The 23771-nt window shown below is 42.3% G+C and overlaps 3 protein-coding genes across 7 annotated transcripts in view; 1 reads left to right on the top strand and 2 right to left on the bottom strand.

The window, feature by feature from the left end:
- The window catches only part of LOC143766671 (uncharacterized), a 37162-nt gene extending 30972 nt beyond the window's left edge, over window positions 1-6190 (top strand). Inside the window, exon 7 of one of the 2 annotated variants that reach the window (XM_077254523.1) lies at window positions 4967-6190. In XM_077254523.1, coding sequence (XP_077110638.1) covers window positions 4967-5904 — 938 coding nt within the window. In that variant the 3' untranslated portion in view covers window positions 5905-6190. Of the gene's footprint in view, window positions 1-4963 lie in introns of both variants that reach the window. The other variant, XM_077254522.1, reaches the window with a different exon arrangement.
- LOC143766657 (uncharacterized) overlaps window positions 1-23771 on the bottom strand; it is a 1190188-nt gene that overhangs the window by 1067140 nt on the left and 99277 nt on the right. The gene's annotated exons all lie outside the window — the stretch shown is intronic.
- Window positions 21216-23771, bottom strand: part of LOC143766645 (uncharacterized) — a 101805-nt gene continuing 99249 nt past the window's right edge. For all 4 annotated transcript variants that reach the window (XM_077254458.1, XM_077254460.1, XM_077254457.1 and 1 more), the window contains exon 17: window positions 21216-21990. In XM_077254458.1, the coding sequence (XP_077110573.1) occupies window positions 21428-21990 (563 nt within the window). In that variant the 3' untranslated portion in view covers window positions 21216-21427. The remainder of the gene's footprint in view (window positions 21991-23771) is intronic.

The following is a 23771-nucleotide window of genomic DNA, read 5'->3' as shown; positions in this document are numbered from 1 at the left end:
GAACTTATCTTGATGTGTGGTGAGCACTTTGACCCACCAAGTGCTTCACAGAAGTTTATAATGCAGAGCCGTAAAAATAAAAAATCATATTTTTTCACAAAAATGATCTTTTCGCCCCCAATTTTTTATTTTCCCAAGGGTAAGAGAAGAAATTGGACCCCAAAAAATGTTGTGCAATTTGTCCTGAGTACGCTGATACCCCATATGTGGGTGTAAACCATTGTTTGGGCGCATGGCAGAGCTTGGAAGGGAAGGAGCGCCATTTGACTTTTCAATGCAAAATTGACTGGAATTGAGATGGGACGCCATGTTGCGTTTGGAGAGCCACTGATGTGCCTAAACATTGAAACTCCCTACAAGTGACACCATTTTGGAAAGTAGACCCCCTAAGGAACTTATCTAGATGTGTTTTGAGAGCTTTGAACCCCCAAGTGTTTCACTACAGATTATAACGCAGAGCCGTGAAAATATATATATTTTTTTCTCAAAAATGATTTTTTAGCCCCCAGTTTTGTATTTTCACAAGGGTAACAGGATAAATTAGACCCCAAAAGTTGTTGTCCAATTTGTCCTGAGTACGCTGATACCCCATATGTGGGGGGGAACCACTGTTTGGGTGCATGACAGAGCTCGGAAGGGAAGGAGCGCCATTTGGAATGCAGCCTTAAATGGATTGGTCTGCAGGCGTCACGTTGCATTTGCAGAGCCCCTGATGTACCCAAACAGTACAAACCCCCCACAAGTGACCCCATATTGGAAACTAGACCTCCCAAGGAACTTATCTAGATGTGTTGTGAGAACTTTGAACCCCCAAGTGTTTCACTACAGTTTATAACGCAGAGCCGTGAAAATAAAACATCTTTTTTTTCCCACAAAAATGGTTTTTAGCCCCCCAAATTTTTATTTTCCTAAGGATAACAAGAGAACTTGGACCCCAGAAGTTGTTGTTCAATTTGTCCCGAGTACGCTGATAACACATATGTTGGGGTAAACCCCTTTTTGGGCGCACGGGAGAGCTCGGAAGGGAAGGAGCACTGTTTACTTTTTCTACCTGAAACCCTAACCCAAACACACCCCTAACCCTAATCCCAACGGTAACCCTAACCACACCCCTAGCCCTGACACACCCATAATTCTAATCCCAACCCTAATCCAAACCGTAAATGTAATCCAAACCCCAACCCTAACTTTACCTCCAACCCTAGCCCTAACCCTAACTCTACCCCTAACCCTAAACGTGACTGAAATACGTGGCACTGAAATACGTGGCACTGAAATACGTGATACGTGGCACTGAAATACGTGGCACTGAAATACGTGATACGTGGCACTTAAATACGTGGCACTGAAACACGTGGCACTGAAATACGTGATACGTGGCACTGAAATACGTGGCACTGAAATACGTGGCACTGAAATACGTGCAACTGAAATACGTGGTACTAAAATATGTGGCACTGAAATACGTGATACGTGGCACTGAAATACATGATACGTGGCACTTAAATACGTGGCACTGAAACACGTGGCACTGAAATACGTGATACGTGGCACTGAAATACGTGGCACTGAAATACGTGGCACTGAAATACGTGGCACTGAAATACGTGGCACTGAAATACGTGGCACTATGACTGTCAGAAAATGTTCATTAAACGGTTAGGGGTGAGGTTAGGGGTAGAGTTAGGGTTAGGATCCCTTTATCACCTTGATGGTGGTGGGTGGCTTTTCAGTGTGTTTTCTGTTTTTTTTTTTTTATAAAAACGCATGCGTTTTTAACGCAAACAAACGCATGTGCTTAAAAACGCAAGAAAATACTGCAGGTTGTATTTCTGAAAATGAACGCATGCAGAAAAAAAACGCATGCGTTTGAAAACGCGACCAGACGCGTACAAAAAAACGCATGCGTTTTCAATGTTAAATATAGGGAAAAAACGCATGCGTTTTTTTGTGCAAAAAACACTGCAGACAAAAACGCAAGTGTGAAACCAGCGACGCTTTTTATAGCAAAAAAGTTTTTGCGTCTCCACATTTTGAGACCTATAATTTTTCCACATTTTGCTCCACAGAGTCATGTGAGGTCTTGTTTTTTGCGGGACGAGTTGACGTTTTTATTGGTAACATTTTCGGACACGTGACAGTTTTTGATCACTTTTTATTCCGATTTTTGTGAGGCAGAATGACCAAAAACCTGCTATTCATGAATTTCTTTTGGGAGAGGCGTTTATACCGTTCCGCGTTTGGTAAAATTGATAAGGGCTGTCCCACACGTCCAGATAATTCCGGTACCGGAATAAATCGGTACCGGAGTTATCCGTGTCCGTGTGCCTGGGAACTCACGGAGGCCATACTTGCGGCACACGTGTGCCGCCCGTATGGCGAGTGGGTACCACACGGAGCGTGTGGTACCCACTCTGCATGGTGCTGAAGCTGCGATTCATATCATCCCTGCAGCAACGTTTGCTGCAGGGAAAATATGAAGAATAGTGTTTAAAATAAAGATCCATGTGTCCGCCGCCCCCCCACCCCCTGTGCGCCCCCCCCGCTGGTCAGAAAATACTTATCCGGGTCCCCCGTCGGCTGTCGCTCCTTCCTGGTCTGGCCGCGCCTCCTACTGTATGCGGTCACGTGGGGCCGCTCATTTACACTCATGAATAGGCGGCTCCGCCCCTATTGGAGGTGGAGCCACATATTCATGAGTGTAATCGGCCGCATACAGTAGGAGGCGCGGCCAGACCAGGAAGGAGCGACAGCCGACGGGGGACCCGGATAAGTATTTTCTGACCAGCGGGGGGGGGCGCACAGGGGGTGGGGGGGCGGCGGACACATGGATCTTTAGTTTAAACACTATCATTCATATTTTCTCTGTAGCAAACGGTGCTACAGGGAACATATGAATGGCGGCTTCAGCACCATGTGGGGGGGACAGCGCTTACTGTAGCGCTGTCTCCGGCACGCCACACGGACCCCAGACGGAGAATGTCCGTGTGAGGTGCGTGTTTTACACGGACCCATTGACTCTATTGGGTCCGTGTAATCCGTGCGCTCCCACGAACACTGACATGTCTCCGTGTTTGGCACACGGAGACACGGTCCGCACACGGTCCGCACAAAATCAATGACATCTGAACAGATGCATTGATTTTTATGGGTCTACGTGTGTCAGTGTCTCCGGTACGGGAGGAAACTGTCACCTCACGTACCGGAGCCACTGACGTGTGAAACCGGCCTAAAGCAGTTTTATTCGTCGGGTCAGTACGATTACAGCGATATCTCATTTATATCATTTTTTTATGTTTTGGCGCTTTTATACGATAAAAACTATTTTATAGAAAAAATAATTATTTTTGCATCGCTTTATTCTGAGGACTATAACTTTTTTATTTTTTTGCTGATGATCCTGTATGGCGGCTTATTTTTTGCGGGACAAGATGACGTTTTCAGCGGTACCATGGATATTTATATCAGTCTTTTTGATCGCGTGTTATTCCACTTTTTGTTCGGTGGTATGGTAATAAAGCGTTGTTTTTTGCCTCGTTTTTTTTTTTTTTTTCTTACGGTGTTTACTGAAGGGGTTAACTAGTGGGGCAGTTTTATAGGTTGGGTCGTTACGGACGCGGCGATACTAAATATGTCTACTTTTATTGTTTTGTTTTTTTTATTTAGATAAAGAAATGTATTTATGGGAATAATATATATTTTTTTTTTATTATTTATTTAGGAATTATTTTTATTTATTTTTTTTTTTACACATGTGGAAATTTTTTTTTTTTACTTTTTTACTTTGTCCCAGGGGGGGACATCACAGATCGATGATCTGATAGTGTGCACAGCACTCTATCAGATCACCGATCTCACTTACATCGGTGCAGGCTTACCAGCGTCTGCACTGAGCAGACACTCGGTAAGCCACCTCCTTCCCTGCAGGACCCGGATGCCGCGGCCATCTTGGATCCGGGACCTGCAGCCAGGAAGGAGGTAGGAGACCCTCGCAGCAACGCGATCACATCGCGTTGCTCCGGGGGTTTCAGGGAAGCCCGCAGGGAGCCCCCTCCCTGCGCGATGCTTCCCTATACCGCCGGTACACCGCGATCATGTTTGATCGCGGTGTGCCGGGGGTTAATGTGCCGGGGGCGGTCCGTGACCGCTCCTGGCACATAGTGCCGGATGTCAGCTGCGATAGGCAGCTGACACCCGGCCGCGATCGGCCGCGCTTCCCCCGTGAGCGCGTATGACGTACTATCCCGTCACCGGGAATTAAGTCCCAGGTCACCTTGACGGGATAGTACGTCATACGGGATTAAGGGGTTAACATTCCAAAAAATTCCTGTGGAGCACCTGAAGGGTTAATAAACTTATTGAGTGTGGTTTTGAGCACCTTGAGGGGTGCAGTTTTTAGAATGGTGTCACTTTTGGGTATTTTCTATCATATAGACCCCTCAAAGTGACTTCAAATGTAATGTGGTCCTTTAAAAGAAAAAAAAATGGTGTTGTAAAATTGAGAAATCGCTGGTCAACTTTTAACGCTTATAATTCCCTAACGAAAAAAAAATGTGGTTCTAAAATTGTGCTGATGTAATGTAGACATGTGGGAAATGTTACTTATTATGTATTTTGTGTGACAGATCTGTGTTATTTAGGGGCATGAAAATTCAAAGTTGGAAAAATTGCAAAATTTTCAAAATGTTCGCCAAATTTCTGGGTTTTTTTTCGCAAATAAATGCAAGTCATATCAAAGAAATGTTACCACTGTCATTAAGTACAATATGTCACGAGAAAACAATGTCAGAATCACCAGGATCCACTAGAGCGTTTCAGAGTTATAACCTCATAATAGTGGTCAGAATTGTAAATATTGGCCCGGTCTTTAACGTGCAAACCACTCTCGGGGGATTAAGTAAAAATGTTTAAAAATACTTATTTTGAGGATATTTCATTGAATAATAATTGGTTTTATTCTTAGCAGATTACTGTACCAGGAGATCAGAGGGGCAGCTGACATCTTCAGTTTTTAAATCAGAAGCTCTTGAGATCACACAGGATGCAATTGATGTGAATGCCATTACGCCAGATATACCATCATCCCTTCACAGCAAAGATCTGTCATCTTACCCTTTGAAACAGGTTCTGTCTTCTGATTCTTTACCGACTACTAAGGAAAATCAAAGTCACAAAATAAGCATTAAAAAACGAACTGCTCCTAAATCAAAGAAGCTGTTTTCACCTTCAGGATATGGAAATAACATTCCCCTTGAAAAGTATTTTCTTAAACATAAAACAATTCACACAGCAGAGAACAGATTTTCTTGTTCCAAGTGTGGGAAATGTTTTAACCAGAAATCAGATTTGCTTAAGCACCAGAGAACTCACACAGGGGAGAAGCCTTTTTCCTGTTCAGAATGTGGGAAATGTTTTAACTATAAATCACATCTTGTTATACACCAAAGAACTCACACAGGGGAGAAGCCTTTTTCCTGTTCAGAATGTGGAAAATGTTTTAACTATAAATCACATTTTGTTACACACCAAAGAACTCACACGGGGGAGAAGCCTTTTTCCTGTTCAGAATGTGGGAAATGTTTTAACCATAAATCAGATTTGCTTAGGCATCGGAGAATTCACACAGGGGAGAAGCCTTTTTCGTGTTCAGAATGTGGGAAATGTTGTAACCATAAATCAGATTTGCTTAAGCACCAGAGAACTCACACAGGGGAGAAGCCATTTTCATGTTCAGAATGTGGGAAATGTTTTAAAAATAAATCACATCTGATTAGACACCAAAGAACTCACACAGGGGAGAAGCCATTTTCATGTTCAGAATGTGGGAAATGTTTTAACCAGAAATCACATCTTATTAAACATCAACGAATTCACACAGCGGAGAATATTTTTTCATGTTCTTAACCATCAAAAATAACTCAAACTATATAAGTTATTGACAAATTGTACAAAAACATAACAGACAGATGTATAATTGAATGAGAAATGGAAATTACTGTAAAACTTACCATATTTCTTGGACTATAAGACACCCTTTTTTATTAGATCATTTCTATTAAGAACATTACACAATTAAGTATTTATGAAGAGACATCAGTAGAACAAAGATATTTTGATATTTTCAATGTTACATGATATCCTTATATGTTATTGTTATACATAAAATACAATAAAGTCATCATCTCCTTCCAAGGATTCAATTTTTTTTTCATTCAAACTAATACAACCCCCTGTAAGAAAGTCCTTACTGAGAGCTGGGAGAGCCGGGAAAAATATGTAGACAATTCTCTTATCAAGCTGAGACTGAAGTTTATTCAGAGATTTTGCAGCAGGACAGCACATGGATAGTCAGTGAAATAAAGCATGTGAGCACGAACAGAAGTCCAGATTGACAAAGTAACGCTGGGACATCTGGCGATGGTCCGGCCTTAGCCAGGCCATGAGGTGGCATGGCTGCAGGATGGCGATGGAACGGCCATGTTGTGGCACGGCAGCAGGTTGGCGATGTAATGGCCCCGAACAACAGTTAGGACGTGCACACGTCCGTAATTGCCGCGGAAATTTCAGCGGCAATTCCCGAACTCGCTGCCGCGGGAAAAACGCATGCGGAATTGGCATGTGTTTTCCCGCTAAACACTAGCGTTTTGCAAGCGTAATTAGCTTGCAGAATGCTAGCATTTTCCAAGCGATCTGTAGCATCGCTTGGAAAACTGATTGACAGGTTAGTCACACTTGTCAAACAGTGTTTGACAAGTGTGACCAACTTTTTACTGTTGATGCTGTCTATGCAGCATCAATAGTAAAAAGATCTAATGTTAAAAATAAAAAATCATGATATCCTCACCTTCCGGCGCCCTCAGCAGCCTTCCCGCTCCTCGCGCTGCTCCCGTTCCCAGTAATGCATTGCGAGAATGACCTGTGATGACGTAGCGGTCTCATGAGACCGCTACGTCATCTGGGGCCATTGCCGCTAGGCATTATTGGGAACACGAGCAGCGCGAGGAGCGGGAAGACTGCCGAGGACGCCGGAAGGTGAGGATATCATGATTTTTTATTTTTTTAACAATTATACGATTCCCAGGGCCTGGAGGAGAGTCTCTTCTCCTCCACCCTGGGTACCAACAACACATGATCCGCTTACTTCCCGCATGGTGGGCATAGCCCCATGCGGGAAGTAAGCGGATCAATGCATTCCTATGTGTGCGGAATCCCCGCGATTCCCCACAAGGAATGAACATGCTGCTTTTTTTCCGGAATGCGGTTCCGCCACGGAAAAAAACGCAGCATGTGCACAAAAAATGCTGAATGCATTCTAATAGGATGCTTAATGTATGCGTTTATTTCGCTGTTTTATCGCGTTTTTATAGCGAAAAACACAAAAATTCCTGAACGTGTGCATATAGCCTAACAGGGGCTTTTTATACATGATACAGACAAAGAAAGCTGTACCTTGCAGCAAAGGGCATATACATAATAACATCATACTTTGTAGAAAAACACACATTCAAGGATGAAGCATAAAATAGTTAAATGTAATGACTTTGAGGCTCTTTACACCCAACTCCATTAGAACTCGTAAATCTCCATGTTCCTCTTAGTAACTGTCATTGTTCACTTAATACACTTATTTATTATCATACATTTACCCTTTTCTATTATCATGGCCCTGCAGCTGCTCCAATTAACCTGTGTGTATGTCAAACTATACCTGCTAATGGCTATGATCTCATCTTGTGTCTCCAATCTGTCTATGACTTTCAGAAGTACATCTTAGAATTAGTTAGTTTCTAACTTTGCACAAGATGGCTGCTAGAGCCAACATGGCTGTTCAGTTTATTATCCAGAGTGCAACATACAGTGCTGTAATATTTATTGGTGAATTATTGAAAGTAAGATTATCTATGTAATTCATCGCTTTATGTACTTGTGCGTGTGTGTGTGGAAGGGCAAAAAATCCCTTAAAAAGCACAAAAACAAAATAAAAAGTTATTAAAATATTAGTCCCTGTGACGGGGTGTACGGCAGAGCAAGAAGGGACAACAGGCCGAGGGATGATTCAACAGATTTACTATCAAGAACACTGGAACAGCACATGCAGGTAGATCTACAGAGTCCACAATTAGTCCAACGGAACAGGTTCGGGGGCACCTCCCGATAATCCTTGTGCCAGCTAACAAAGCAATAGTCCACAATTAGTCCAATGGATCCCAAAACAATCTCACGAATGACGAGATATGTCCTCAGCTCAAGTCTCGCCCCGTTCGCTTCCTCAGTCACAGATGGACGTGGGGTCTTGCCTCGGCTAAGAATCCCCACTCCTTCTCCTTCAAGGGTCAACTCACATCTGATCTCAAAAATAAGAATGGATTGTCTGAGCTCCTGGGATCAGCCCAGGAAGGGGGTAGGGGTCACACCTTCTATTCAATGGTTGGGTCCACCAGAAGATTCTAGACTGGTCTGCTCCGCTTAGTCTATCGAGTCTGTGCATTTGACTAGCCACCTGCTGTGAGGAAGAATAGCTATTCATTCACTAATGGTATTGACAAAGCTTAATTACATTATAGCTCAGGGCTGCAAGTATTGGGGGAAGGAGACAGGTTAAGTTACATACACCCCATAGCATTGCAAAGTGTACAGTAAATACAACCAAAGAGAAGTCGCACCACATCATGACATATTATACAAAATACAGGACCGAGAAAAAAAAAAGTACATATCATGACAGTCCCCCCAAAAATAAGTTGCATAATTGTTAAGTCTTTTGATCCCTGTCATTCTCTTTTTTTTCTCTCTCTTTGGTTTCCGGATTTTCCTGATCTTCTACCCCTCTCACACTATCAGAGTCCAACTGTATAGTGTGAAACATCTTCTCTCGATCATCCAGTAGGTTCATGGTCCCAGGAATCAAATATGAAAATCTTCAGCTGACCTGGGAAGAGGAGAAAAAAAGTGGAGTATCAGTCCTTACCAGAAATGTCAGTAAGATAATTAAGAAGCTTACACTGGTCAATGGGGAAAAATTTTAACACCTTTGTGCCTTGGTTTGTTAACTCTGCCCACTCCTAAAACTTTGGGGCCAATTTTTATCAGTAATATCAAAGGTACCTTCCCAATTAGCTTCCAGGGTCCCATTGTTCAGAAATTTTTAACCATAACCTAAGCTTCTTTAACAAATTTAGACCTGTAGGATTTTCAGTGGCGTCTGTAAAATTAAGGATGCAAATCCCACTATGTGTCTCACTTGATTCATAGTCCAGTAAGTGCTTCATGCACAGAATGAATCCTTTCTCCCTGGGAGTGAGCAACCTAGAGTAGTAGTCTAGGTTATACAGCTGACTGGACACTTCAGGGCTATCTTTGGACCATCTTTGTAAAAGCACCAGGAAATAGATATATCACCGGTGTCAGCTTGGATGTAAAAGGGTTGGGAAGGGTCAGGGTTAAATAATGCAGTGGCTGCTATAAGGGCGCGCTTCAATCCTTCAAAAGCCTGCAAGGCTTCTCCCTCTACAATGACGGGCAAAATCATTATCAACATCTTTTAGTAAATCATACAGTGATTTATCCGGATGAGCAAAATCTTAAATAAATTCTCTGAAAAAATTAATAAGAATTTTCTAAGCTCAGTAATATTAGTTGGTATGGGGACAGCTTGAATTGCTTTAACCCTATCATGTATAAGCTTCTTTCCTTCTGCTAAGACAGACACGCCCAGAAATGTAACCTCTGACTTCATTCATTCTACTTTATCTAAGCTCATTTTGAGTCCTGCATCCTGTAAAGCCTGACAAACATTTTCAAGGGTCTCGTGTTCACATTCATCGACAGTTTGAATTAATAAATCACCAACATATTGTAGGACTTTGACTCCGTAGCCAAGGGGTTCTAACACCTGAGCCAATGACTGATGGAAATACAAAGGAGAACTGTGAAATCCCATGGGCAACCGCGTGAACAAGTACTGCACATTCTCAATGTGAATGCAAAGCGGAGGACAGATTCATGTGTTAGGGGTACTGAGAAAAAGCCATTTACAATGTCTAAACAAGAAAACACTTTACAATCACTCCTCAGCTGTGACATAACTTCAGGGACAGATGCAACAAGGTAAGCTGCTGAGGGGGTGTACTTATTTGCAAGTCTCAAGTCCACAACCATTTGAAAGCTACCATCTTCCTTTTTTACAGGTAAAATGGGACTGTTACATGGAGAATTACCTTTTACAACAACGCCTTGTTTTTCCAATTCACTGACCACAACCCTTATGTAAGGGATTGCATCCTCAGGAATTCAATACTCGGTGATGGAAAGGTGGCACCCTTTCACCAACAATTTTAACTTCAGTTTGCATTAACCCACAATCAGTTTTCTTTGAGATCCACAATTCAGGGAACCTGTGCTTCAATTAATTTTTTTAAAACATCATTGTCAACATTTTCATTAGTACATGATCCTAGACTGGCAATAGGTAATTTGTGACTCTCCTCTTTCTCCTCCATAGGTACAATTACAGAGCAAATAGTCGCTTCTATGTTCCCTCTCACGACTTTGTTACACAAATCAACAATTCCCATTGCTCCCAAAACATCAGTACCCAGAATAGTGGACCCAACTGTGGATTTACTAAAAAAATGCATCGAAGACCCCTTTTCTTCGATCCCCCTGCGTCCTGAAATCTCAGGTTCACTGGACGACTTTTTTCTGCTTGAATACAGGAGCCTTCAAATCCTACCAAAGTGGTAGTCTCAGGCAGTCCAGGGGGTGACTGCAATTTGTGTCCTGTTACGGAGACTGAGGCTCCTGTATCGATGAGGATGACTTCCCACGGCAACCTCTCTATTCTCCCTTTGACATAAGGTATTCCATCCTTGCCCATGGAAAGGGGGGAAAGGAAGGCAAGGGGAACAGGGGAAGCAACCCATCAGTTGGTGCTCCCTGCAGTGGGAAACCCCCAAAAATCCATCATCCCCATCTGGACATGGCTTCCATTCTACAGCTCCCACCTCTGCCCCAAAGAGATCCTCAGTAAGAGTCGGGTACTCATGCTCCCTTACCAAAGGAGCATAGGGAGAAGGAGGAGTGACCCCTCCTTGAATAGAATGGATCTCTGGGCATGAATGATTGGGAGCTACTGGTGAGAGAGCAGGAGCAGAAGGCTCCTGAGAGACTGGATTAACCATTTGAAGACCGTTATACTGCTGATACTGCCTAGGGTCATTCACTACTAAATACGGAGGTCTAACTCTGGAAGGAGGTTTGGAGAACTCCCGGGGCTGTTGGGGATTAAATGGCACCCGGGGTTCTCGGGTTTAGTCCCAGGCACAAAATTGAGACAAAAATGTCTAAAGTGCCCAAGCTGCCCACAAAAGTAACACACAGGAGGACCCCTTGTGGGATTCCGGGGGGGATCTGACAAAAGGGACCTGCCCATTCTCGGCAGCTGCGCATACCCCAGGAATTCCTGGGCTCCCTGAATCAGCAGATGCACCCTGAGGTGAAAGGAACGCAAAAACATTGGACTCATCACCCTTCACCTCGGACTGCATTGTCCTAACATTGGTCAACATAACCTCCACAACATCTTCAATAGATTCTGCAAAACTCCTGATTTAAAAACTCTTTCCATGGGCACTTTTTTCACAAATTGTTCCATCATAGCAAATTTATCACTCTGGTCCATAGTATCTAAGGTTTTATTAAACACAATTTTTTAACAAATTTACGATAGACCAGGGACATTTGGCCGGGGGCTGTTCTAGGAGTAGAAGCGGCATCAAACTCCATCTGGGATGAATCATCACTTTCCTCATCATCTGCAAAATCTTTCCTCAACTGTGTCTGTATAAGCTGGAGCTGATGGGACACTATATCTTGTTTTTTTTATGGACTACTTCACCCATTCTCCTAACTCTCCAGTCTATAACTGTATCTACATCAGCACCTTATCTCAAAGCTGCAGTGTCAATCTGTAACATAACTGCTCTCAGCTGCTGCAGCTGTCACCCCTCCATTCTATGCTTCTCACACCTCTCTGTCTGGATGACCCGCTGCTGGTTTGAGTCGACCAAAAGAGGTGTGGCTGTGTTTCCAGCCTCACTCACTATGCTTGTCAGGCGTCTCCCCTCACCTTTTAAAGCCTCTTGCTACCAGGCACAAAACTTCTCACTTCTTTGTAGATAACCCACGTAGAGGTTTCTTCTTAGTTGCACATATATATTTTTATAGTCCTTTCTATAGTTTTTTTTTATCAAAATCAGGCAGACTTGGAGAGCTTCATGAGAGGTTCTCCTACTTCAGGCTGGCTTACTTTGAGCGATTTAACACATGGCCATATGACATCAACAAATTTGTGAGAAATCTGACACTAAAAAAACATTTTTTTTCAGATGAAACAACAGATACAAATCAAGATCACAATATGGAAATAAATGAATTTGAAAATCTTGATTTTAAAGAACAGGTCACTCTAAACTGTCTAATGAAATTATCTAAAGAAAATCAAACAGAAATAATGGAAGGGTCCATCAATATATCGAAAAATTTGAAAACAAAAAATCCATATTTCTATCCTATACAGACTAGAGTAAACTGCATGGACAAATTCCAAGAACTTGTTGAGAAGGATTTAAAGGATTTGGAGTACAGTTTAAATAAAAATAAAAAAAGAAAAAACTTATCACATCGGCATTGGAAAGCACTTAATGAACTAAAATCTCTAAAAAACATCATTATTAAGAGAAGTGACAAAGGTGGTCTAATAGTCATTTTGAATGAAAGTGATTATAAAGATAAAATGTATGAACTCCTATCTGATAGTACTACCTATGAAAAATTGAAAAAAAAACCCAACTAAAGAATATAATGATAAAATCATGAAATTTATTGAAGAAGGTATATTTCTAGCCACCATAAACAAAAGACAAGCTGAATATTTACATGTAGAAGCCCCAAAAATGCCCATTATGTATGGTCTCCCTAAGGTGCACAAAAGCACAGGCTTACCAGCCATGCGACCGATAATATCAGGCATAGGCTCCATGTCAGAACACCTATGTGAATGGGTAGACTTTTTATTGCAACCCATGGTAAGAAAAATGCCAGGATTTATCAAAGATTCGAGAGAAATTCTAAGAATATTTAAAAATCGAAAATGGGAAAAAAAATCACGTTTGGTTAAGTTGTGACGTAGTCTCATTATACACAAGTATACCTCATGATATAGCCATGAGAGCGCTAGAATTTCATTTAAAAGACTATGGTCAATACTCTCAGAATCTAATAGATTATTTATTAAAAATAATATTTTTCCTAATGAAACACAACATTTTTTCATTTGATGGTGAAGTGTATGCTCAAAAGTCGGGAGTTCCAATGGGGGCGAAGTACTCGCCGTCTCTGGCTAATTTGACAATGGCATACTGGGAACAGGAATTCATTTATTCTGCTGAAAATCCATTTGTTGACCACATCTCCTGGTATGGCAGATACATAGATGACACCCTCATTATTTGGGGGGGGGGGGGTGATGTGTCTGCCATACCGGGATTTGTGGAATACATCAATTCCAATAAATTTGGGATAAAATTTACATATGTTCAAGATGATAAATCCATCTCCTTTTTAGATCTAGAATTGAGTGGTATTGTCGGTGAAGAAATTACCAGTTGAACTCATATAAAACCAATTAGTGGCAATACAATTTTACACGCCGAAAGTAGCCATCCAGCCCACACGATAAAATCTATACCAGTAGGGGAGTTCACTAGGTTAAAAAGAAACTGTAGCAAAGAAGAGGATAAATTGAAAGAATTCCATGAAACAAAAAAGAAATTCAAAGCTAGAAATTATCCGAACTGGACAATAAATAGAGCTATCAATATACACTCACTGGCCACTTTATTAGGTACACCTGTCCAACTTCTTGTTAACACTTAATTTCTAATCAGCCAATCACATGGCGGCAACTCAGTGCATTTAGGCATGTAGACATGGTCAAGACAATCTCCTGCAGTTCAAACCGAGCATCAGTATGGGGAAGAAAGGTGATTTGAGTGCCTTTGAACGTGGCATGGTTGTTGGTGCCAGAAGGGCTGGTCTGAGTATTTCAGAAACTGCTGATCTACTGGGATTTTCACGCACAACCATCTCTAGGGTTTACAGAGAATGGTCCGAAAAAGAAAAAAAATCCAGTGAGCGGCAGTTCTGTGGGCGGAAATGCCTTGTTGATGCCAGAGGTCAGAGGAGAATGGGCAGACTGGTTCGAGCTGATAGAAAGGCAACAGTGACTCAAATCGCCACCCGTTACAACCAAGGTAGGCCTAAGAGCATCTCTGAACGCACAGTGCGTCGAAGTTTGAGGCAGATGGGCTACAGCAGCAGAAGACCACACCGGGTACCACTCATTTCAGCTAAGAACAGGAAACTGAGGCTACAATTTGTACAAGCTCATCGAAATTGGACAGTAGAAGATTGGAAAAACGTTGCTTGGTCTGATGAGTCTCGATTTCTGCTGCGACATTCGGATGGTAGGGTCAGAATTTGGCGTAAACAACATGAAAGCATGGATCCATCCTGCCTTGTATGGAGCATCTTTGGGATGTGCAGCCGACAAATCTGCGGCAACTGTGTGATGCCATCATGTCAATATGGACCAAAATCTCTGAGGAATGCTTCCAGCACCTTGTTGAATCTATGCCACGAAGAATTGAGGCAGTTCTGAAGGCAAAAGGGGTCCAACCCGTTACTAGCATGGTGTACCTAATAACGTGGCCGGTGAGTGTATATGGCGTCGTTATGTGAGAAGTATATGGCGGTACTATGTGATGTATATGGCGGTATTATGTTTGATATATATGGCAGTATTATGTGTGATCTATATGGCGATATGTGAGAACACTGGTGGTATTATGTGAGATCTATATGACGGTATTATGTGGGAAGTATATTGCGGTATTGTGTGCTCTGTATTATGTGCGCTCTATATGTCGGTATTATGTGTGCTCTATATGGCACTATTATGTGTGCTCTATATGGCGGTATTGTGTGCTCTATATGGCGGTATTGTGTGCTCTATATGGCGGTATTATGTGTGCTCTATATGGCGGTATTATGTGAGATCTATATGGCGGTATGCTCTATATGTCGGTATTATGTGTGCTCTATATGTCGGTATTATGTGTGCTCTATATGGCGGTATTATGTGAGAACACTCTGGCGTCGTTATTTGCGATCTATATGATGGTATTATGTGAGAACTATAGGACAGTATTATGTGTGCTCTATATGGCGGTATTATGAGTGATCTATATGGCAGTATTATGTGAGAACACTATGGAAGTATTATCTGAAGAAAGGGGACCCAATCTAGGGTGGTTCCGGTTGAGCAGCTGCACGCGGGTCTGGGGTAATAGAGGGGCAGCATGACCTCCAGTTAGGTGCAGTGAGGGGAGGGCTGGTGAGGCAGCTGAAGAGAGGGGTCTCATGTTTATCGTTACTATATGGCTACATTTCCTTCCCAGCATCACCCCGGACTGCGCCTGTCACCTCGCTTTCACACATCGCCAGGACAGGATCTGAGGAGGGGAATGGGGTCTTTGCATGCAAAGTCTGGATCAGAACAGGCCATCAATCAGCAGAAATGTTTCCTGGATTTCTGAGGAGACGGTCCATCCATGTGTATAAAAGACAGCGCTCTATGTACAATCCCTGGCTGCTCCGCGCACCAAACAGGGTGCCCCCCATAGACCAGCACACTGCTCTCCTGAAATACTCTGCGCTGCTGTCACCCTGCTCCCTCCACCATATATCTCCCAGAATCCTTGCTGCCTGCCATCTTCGGTGACTGTCTACTTGTCAGTATAACTTTGCAGTCACCAACAAAATGGCTGCACACTGTGTTCCTGAATCCTCTCATCCCCTAGCAAACACCAGAAGGGGAGGAGAGGAGACATCACACACGTCAGCAGACTCCGCCCATAATTACTGCAGTGCAGTAATGTGAGCTAGTTGTACACCAGGTTTTTGTCAAATTTCATTAGCTGCTCCCCCTAGTGTTTAAAAGTGGAAATGCCAAACCTTTTAAAATTATTTTTCATATTTTACTAAATTAAAAACAAATGATAATATTTTTTAAGAAAATGTAAACATTAATTCTTTACATTTTTTTCAATCGCTGGAAAATTTTTTTTTTTGATGGCACCTTCCCTTTAAGAAAGTCCTTACTGAGAGCTGGAAGAGCTGGGAAAAATATGTAGACAATTCTCTTATCAAGCTGAGACTGAAGTTTATTCGGAGATTTCGCAGCAGGACAGCACATGGATAGTCATTGAAATAAAGCATGTGAGCACGAACTGAAGTCCAGACAGACAAACTAACGCTGGGACATCTGGCGATGGTCTGGCCTTATCATGGCCATGATGTGGCATGGCTGCAGAATGGTGATGGAAGGGCCATGTTGTGGCATGGCAGCAGGTTGGCGATGTAATGGCCCCGAACAACAGTAACAGGGGCTTTTTATACATTATACAGACAAAGAAAGCTGCACCTTGCAGCAAAAGGCGTATACATGATAACATCATACTGCATAGAAAAACACATTCATGGATGAAGCATAAAATTGTTAAATGTAATGAATTTGAGGCTCTTTACACCCAACTCCATTAGAACTCGTAAATCTCCATGTTCGTCTTAGTAACTGTCATTGTTCACTTAATACACTTATTTATTATCATATGTTTACCCTTTTTCTATTTTAGGGAATATAGGGGGTGCTCCCTGTTAATACGAGGTGGTGCTCCAAGGTATTAGTTAGCAATGAATAACAAAAAAAGCTTGGGCACTCCAATGAAATTTATTGTCCAATGTAGACTAATGAGGCAAATGCCACCACCATAAACAAAGAAAAAATGCAGGATGACCCGATTGAAAGATAGATTAACTTTCCCAACCATGAGGCTCACTCTGGCACTCGTGGTCGGTGCCCCCACACCACTCAGGCATGATAGGAGACTAGGTCCCATTACCTTGGACCCCCTTCTACAGCAGATTCAGCTTGAGAAAGGCATGTTCGTGCCGAAACGTTGCAAAAGTTAATCTGTCTTTCAATCGGGTCATCCTGTATTTTTTCTTTGTTGTATGGTGGAGGCATTTGCCTCATTGGTCTACATTGGACAATAAATTTTCATTGGAGTGCCCAAGCTTTTTTGTTATTCATTACCCTTTTTCTATTATCATGGCCCTGCAGCTGCTCCAATTAACCTGTGTGCATGTCCACTATACCTGCTAATGGCTATGATCTCATCTTGTGTCTCCAATCTGTCTATGACTTTCAGAAGTACATCTTAGAATTAGTTAGGTTCTAACTTTGCACAAGATGGCTGCTAGAGCCAACATGGCTGTTCAGTATATTATGACTGACCATTCTCTTACATCCCCCCCTCCCCTGATAACACTCTAGAGAATTATTTCTTCATATTTTTTTTGTGATGTGTATACATTAGAATATCTGCCATTCAGTTATCATAATTAGTTTGCATGCGTACTGGCCCTACTTACATCATTTAATCTGGATTGATCATACTACAAGTGTTCCTGAAGCCAGAAGTTGCCAGGTTATCTCTCAGGAGTATTCCAGATTGTAGGCCTGGAACAGTCAACCAGGATCCCCAGATGTTGTCAAATTTCCAACCAAATAATATTGTTTTGCTTATTTATTAACTAATTAACTGTTGGTGGTTGAGCGTCTGTCCAATGTTGCGCAATAAGTTTGCGAGCTTGATAAAAAATGTGTGAAATACCTACAGCCATCGGGGATTCAAAACTTCCGTAATCAGCATCACATCTGCTTCCTATTTTAATGTAGCTGTCAGGGGATGGTCTCCCATGCGAGACTGTGAGAGTTTCTGATAGATGTTTGAAATTAAACCGATCGTGTATTTTGCCTCCGCTATTGAGTCTAGTAAATATTTTTTCCTTATATCTGGTGCCGCGGCGCTAAACTGAGTTAGATATGCATGCCTAAGTTGTAGGTATCGAAAGAAGAGCCTGTGAGGCAATCCAAACTATTGTTTAAGCTTGTTAATCTTTTAAGTGTTCCATTTTCTATTAACTGATCTAAAGTTTGAATTCCCCTTCATTGCCAACCTCTGAAACCAGTAAATTTGTCAAACTCCACCAGTCATTGATTTTGCCACATTGGGGTAAAATTAGAAAATTCCGTTATGTCCAACAGTCTCTTGCCCTATCCCACACCTTGTACATCATTGCTAAGGTCAGTCTCAAAGTTTTGACGCCCTAAATCGACTGGGGAGCGTAAAATTGGGCGCTGCGGCAAACGGAGCGTATCCGCACTTTTTTTTTTTCCGACCGTGCCAGTAAAAAATAAAGTTTATGTTTTGATGCCGTAAATCACCCAATGAGCATAAAAATGGGTCCTTTGGTGAACGTGAGCTTATCCGCACATATGATTACTGCGGCGGTCACCTCTGACACTCAATGGGTTTTCTGCACATCTGTGACCCACACCCCCTCCCCCCTGACACTGAGAGATCTGGGGGCGTGTCCGGTGTGTTTTACATAAAAAACACATGCGTTTTTTTTTTTATAACCGCATGTGTTTTTTGTGGGAAAATCTGAGGAATCCTTAGCTGATGCTTAAGCACACATTTAAATTCTGGTGCGATAAAAAAGACCCCAAAAAATGGGGTCAGAGTCACTTTTTCATCACAGATCGGATTTTAAGTGTGTGTGTTAGCATCAGGGCACCCTCCGGAGGTTGATTGTCCAAAAAAAATTACTTAAAAAGAGGCTCAAATGACTTAAAACGGGGACGTGAAATACGGGGGGCGAGGTTAGTAGGTTTTACAGCTGGGCGGCTTGTCACTCATCCCCCTGTGCTCTGCTCTGTTTCGCCGGAGGGCAGGGTCAGTGTGCTATGGCAGCCACTTCATCTCCCTGGCTGTGTGTAACATGGCAGAATGGAGGGCAAGGGGCGGCCAGGGGACGGGAAGATGTGACGCGGCCGGGCAGCTTGTCACTCATCCCCCTGTGCTCTTCGGTGTCTGGCCAGTGGGGGGGGGGGGGGGAGGTCAGTGTACTATGCAGCCAAGAATGAGTTCATCTTCCAGGCCGTGTGTAACATGGTACAATGGAGGGGGAGGGGGGTGACACGGCCAGGCTGCTTGTTACTCATCCCCTGTAGTGAAGGGTTGGATGGCAGGTGGGCAGGGTCAGTGCGCTATGTGACCGAGAACCAGTTCATTTCCCCGGCTGTCTAACATGGTAGAATGAAGCGGGAGAGGGGCGGCTGGGCTCTGTGTGTGACGTATGTTCAGGCCCACCCCCCAGGTCCCAGGTTCCTTGCCTGACTGTAGGAAGCATGAAGTCACCGCACAGCCCAGAGCGTGCAATTTGAACATGAATGAATGAGTCGCATTGATTTATGTCTTTTTACATCAATTAAGAATTTGCTCCTCACACCATATGGGGGCATCACAACACAGAACCAGACCCCAATCACAGGACAATAAAACTTTCACACTCCTTATCTATGAACTGTTCCAATATTTATGGCCACAACTCTCTATCCCTCTCCCATAATGATAGTTCTGCTTCACGTCACTTTTCTTATCTATTTCATTATTTCTGTGCTGTGTTGTGTATAAATATGTGATTCTTCAGATTTTATTATACTGAGCCTGATGAAGAGACCTGAGGGGAAGAAGGTGGACCCAGAGAACTATAGGCCGGTGAGTCTGACGTCTATACCAGGAAAAATCTTTGAACAAATTATTAAACAACATGTAAGTAAGTACCTGGATAAGAATGAAGTGATTAAACAGAGTCAGCATGGGTTTGTAACTACTAAGTCACGTCAGACTAACTTAATTTCCTTCTATGACAGAATCACTGACTGGGTGGCTCAGGGAAATGCTGTAGATATAGTATATCTTGACTTCAGCAAAGCATCTCACACAATCCTTATTGAAAAAATGACTAAGTATGGAATGGACGAGGCAACTGTTAGGTGGATTTATAACTGGCTTAGTGATCGGACCCAAAGAGTGGTTGTAAATGGCTGCAAATGCAGTTGGAAAAATGTTTCAAGTGGGGTACCACAGGGCTCTGTCCTGGACCCTGTATTGTTCAACATCTTTATCAATGATTTAGATGAAAGAATTGAGGGTAAACTGATTAAGTTTGCCGATGACACAAAGCTAGGAGGTATAGCTAATACTAGAGAAGAGAGGATTCAAAAAGATATAGATAAACTGGAGCAGTGGGCAGGAACTAACAGAATGGTTTTTAACAGGGAAAAATGCTAAGTGCTACATCTGTACATCTGGGCAATAAAAATGAAAACGCATATGCAGAATGGGAGGAATGGGGCTAAGCAACAGCACATGTGAAAAAGACTTGGGAATATTAATAGATCACAGACTAAACATGAGTCAACAGTGTGATGCAGCAGCAAAAAAGGCAAATACAATCCTGGGATGTATTAACAGAAGCAAACAGTCTAGATCACGTGAAGTCATTATTGCCCTCTACTCCTCTTTGGACAGACCTCATCTGGAATACTGTGTTCAGTTTTGGGCACCACATTTTAAAAAAGACAAAAAAACTGGAGCAAGTTCAAAGAAGAGCGACCAGAATGGTGACTGTTCCTCATAGGACTTGGTTTGCAGACCATTTACAGAATTTGGGAATGTTTAGCTTGCAAAAAAGAAGACTGACAGAAGACTTAATAGCTGTCTACAAATATCTCAAGGGCTGTCACATTGTAGAAGGATCATCTTTATTCTCATTTGCTCAAGGAAAGACTAGAAGCAATGGGATGAAACTGAATGGAAGGAGACACTGATTAGATATTAGAAAAAAACTTTTTGACAGTTAGGGTGATCAATGAGTGGAACAGGCTGCCACGAGAGGTGGTGAGTCTTCAAACAGAGGCTGGACCGTCATCTGTTTGGGATGATTTAGTGAATCCTGCTTTGAGCAGGGGGTTGGACCAGATGACCCAGGAGGTCCCTTCGAACTCTACCATTCTATGATTCTGTGATTCTAGTCTCGAAAGCTTGCAAATTGTTACCATCTTTTCAGTTAGCCTCTAAAAGGTATCAACCACTGAGGACTCTCGATTCTAAATATTTTTCCATCTACTGGCTAACAAGGAACAGATATATATCTTTCCTGTATCTAGGTGCCAGTACAAACACTTAAATCGTAAAATAGCAGCTTTATTATAGAAAAAAATAACAATAACAATATTATAACTGTTAGCTGTTCCTTTGCCTACACACAAAACTAATATATAAAGTATATACACACAAAGAACAGTGGATCAGATGCATGACTAGAGCCCACGTAAAATATTACGTGTCAAGCCATGGACAATCCCCCCTTCTCCAAAATAGTTTCTTCAGATTCCTTAATCAAAAGACAGTTCTGTACCTGGCTTCAGATCTCTCTTGGCAAAAAAGAGAATTGTTGGGGTTTCTCCATCTCCACAATCCAGAACCTTTGGCTTGAGATTGTCAACTATCCCCAAATGATTTATCATCCGACCAAAAGTGGACGGCATGTCTGGGTGGCAATCACAAGGCACATTGGTGGCATTAATGCAGAATTTTTGTCCTTTATGTTCAAAAAAGTAGATATATGACATTCCTGTCAGTGATCTCTGCAATTCTTCCCCTTTTTTAGAGCTCATGAGTTTTCCGTGATAATCACAGACCACCTCTCCCTTTTTAAAAGCATGGGTGGTCTTCACGGTATGCCCGCCTTTGCTGCTGTCCTCTATTATAACTAGTCCTTTCCATTTCTGCGTCCTCACAAGAGCTTTGATCTCCTCTGGAAAGTCGTTTGGCTTCCTTTGCATGGGTGGCTTCCAAGCACGCGTCACTTCTACTATGGTTGGTATATTTGTATTCCATCCCTGTCCTTTCACATAATTTGACAATTGTTTTCTGCTGGGGGATTTCCTGAAAGATTCTAAATACAAATAAATTTTTTTTAGAATAATCAGCAGACATAACGTATTATCCGCTTTATAAGACGCACCCCAAATTATCCTGGTATATATGTACCCCATCCTGGTATATATGTTCTCCATCCTGGTATATATGTCCCCCATCCTGGTATATATGTCCCCCATCCTGGTATATATGTTCTCCATCCTGGTATATATGTCCCCCATCCTGGTATATATGTCCCCCATCCTGGTATATATGTCCTCATCCTGGTATATATGTCTACAATACTGGTATATATGTCTACAATCCTGGTATATATGTTCCCCATCCTGGTATACATGTCCCCCGTCCTGGTATATATGTCCTCATCCTGGTATATATGTCTACAATCCTGGTATATATGTCTATTATCATGGTATATATGTTCTCCATCCTGGTATATATGTCTACAATCCTGGTATATATGTCTACAATCCTGGTATATATGTTCTCCATCCTGGTATATATGTTCCCCATCCTGGTATATATGTCCCCCATCCTGGTATATATGTACCCCATCCTGGTATATATGTCCCCCATCCTGGTATATATGTCCCCCATCCTGGTATATATGTTCCCCCATCCTGGTATATATGTTCCCCATCCTGGTATATATGTCTGCTATCCTGGTATATATGTTCCCCATCCTGGTGTATATGTCCCCCATCCTGGTATATATGTTCACCATCCTGGTATATATCTACTATCCTGGTATATATGTCCCCCATCCTGGTATATATGTCCCCCATCCTGGTATATATGTATGCTATCCTGGTATATATGTTCCCCATCCTGGTATATATGTCCTCCATCCTGGTATATATGTCCCCCATCCTGGTATATATGTCCCCCATCCTGGTATATATGTTCTCCATCCTGGTATATATGTTCTCCATCCTGGTATATATGTCCCCCATCCTTGTATATATGTCTACAATACTGGTATATATGTCTACAATCCTGGTATATATGTTCCCCATCCTGGTATACATGTCCCCCGTCCTGGTATATATGTCCTCATCCTGGTATATATGTCTACAATCCTGGTATATATGTCTATTATCATGGTATATATGTTCTCCATCCTGGTATATATGTCTACAATCCTGGTATATATGTTCTCCATCCTGGTATATATGTCCCCCATCCTGGAATATATGTCCCCCATCCTGGTATATATGTCCCCCATCCTGGTATATATGTTCCCCCATCCTGGTATATATGTCTGCTATCCTGGTATATATGTCCCCCATCCTGGTATATATGTCCCCCATCCTAGTATATATGTCCCCCATCCTGGTATATATGTCCCCCATCCTGGTATATATGTCCCCCATCCTAGTATATATGTTCCCCATCCTGGTATATATCTACTATCCTGGTATACATGTCCCCCATCCTGGTATATATGTTCCCCATCCTGCTATATATGTCTGCTATCCTGCTATATATGTCTGCTATCCTGGTATATATGTCTACAATCCTGGCATATATGTTCCCCATCCTGGTATACATGTCCCCCATCCTGGTATATATGTTTCCCATCCTTGTATATATGTTCCCCATCCTGGTATATATGTTCCCCATCCTGGTATATATGTCTACAATCCTGGTATATATGTCTATTATCATGGTATATATGTTCTCCATCCTGGTATATATGTCTACAATCCTGGTATATATGTTCTCCATCCTGGTATATATGTCCCCCATCCTTGTATATATGTCTACTATCATGGTATATATGTTCTCCATCCTGGT

This window comes from Ranitomeya variabilis, chromosome 4 (genome assembly GCF_051348905.1).
Source record: "Ranitomeya variabilis isolate aRanVar5 chromosome 4, aRanVar5.hap1, whole genome shotgun sequence".
NCBI classification, from domain to species: Eukaryota; Metazoa; Chordata; class Amphibia; order Anura; family Dendrobatidae; genus Ranitomeya; species Ranitomeya variabilis.
The sequence above is the reverse complement of the archived record's forward strand: the minus strand, read 5'-3'. Positions and strand labels throughout refer to the sequence as shown.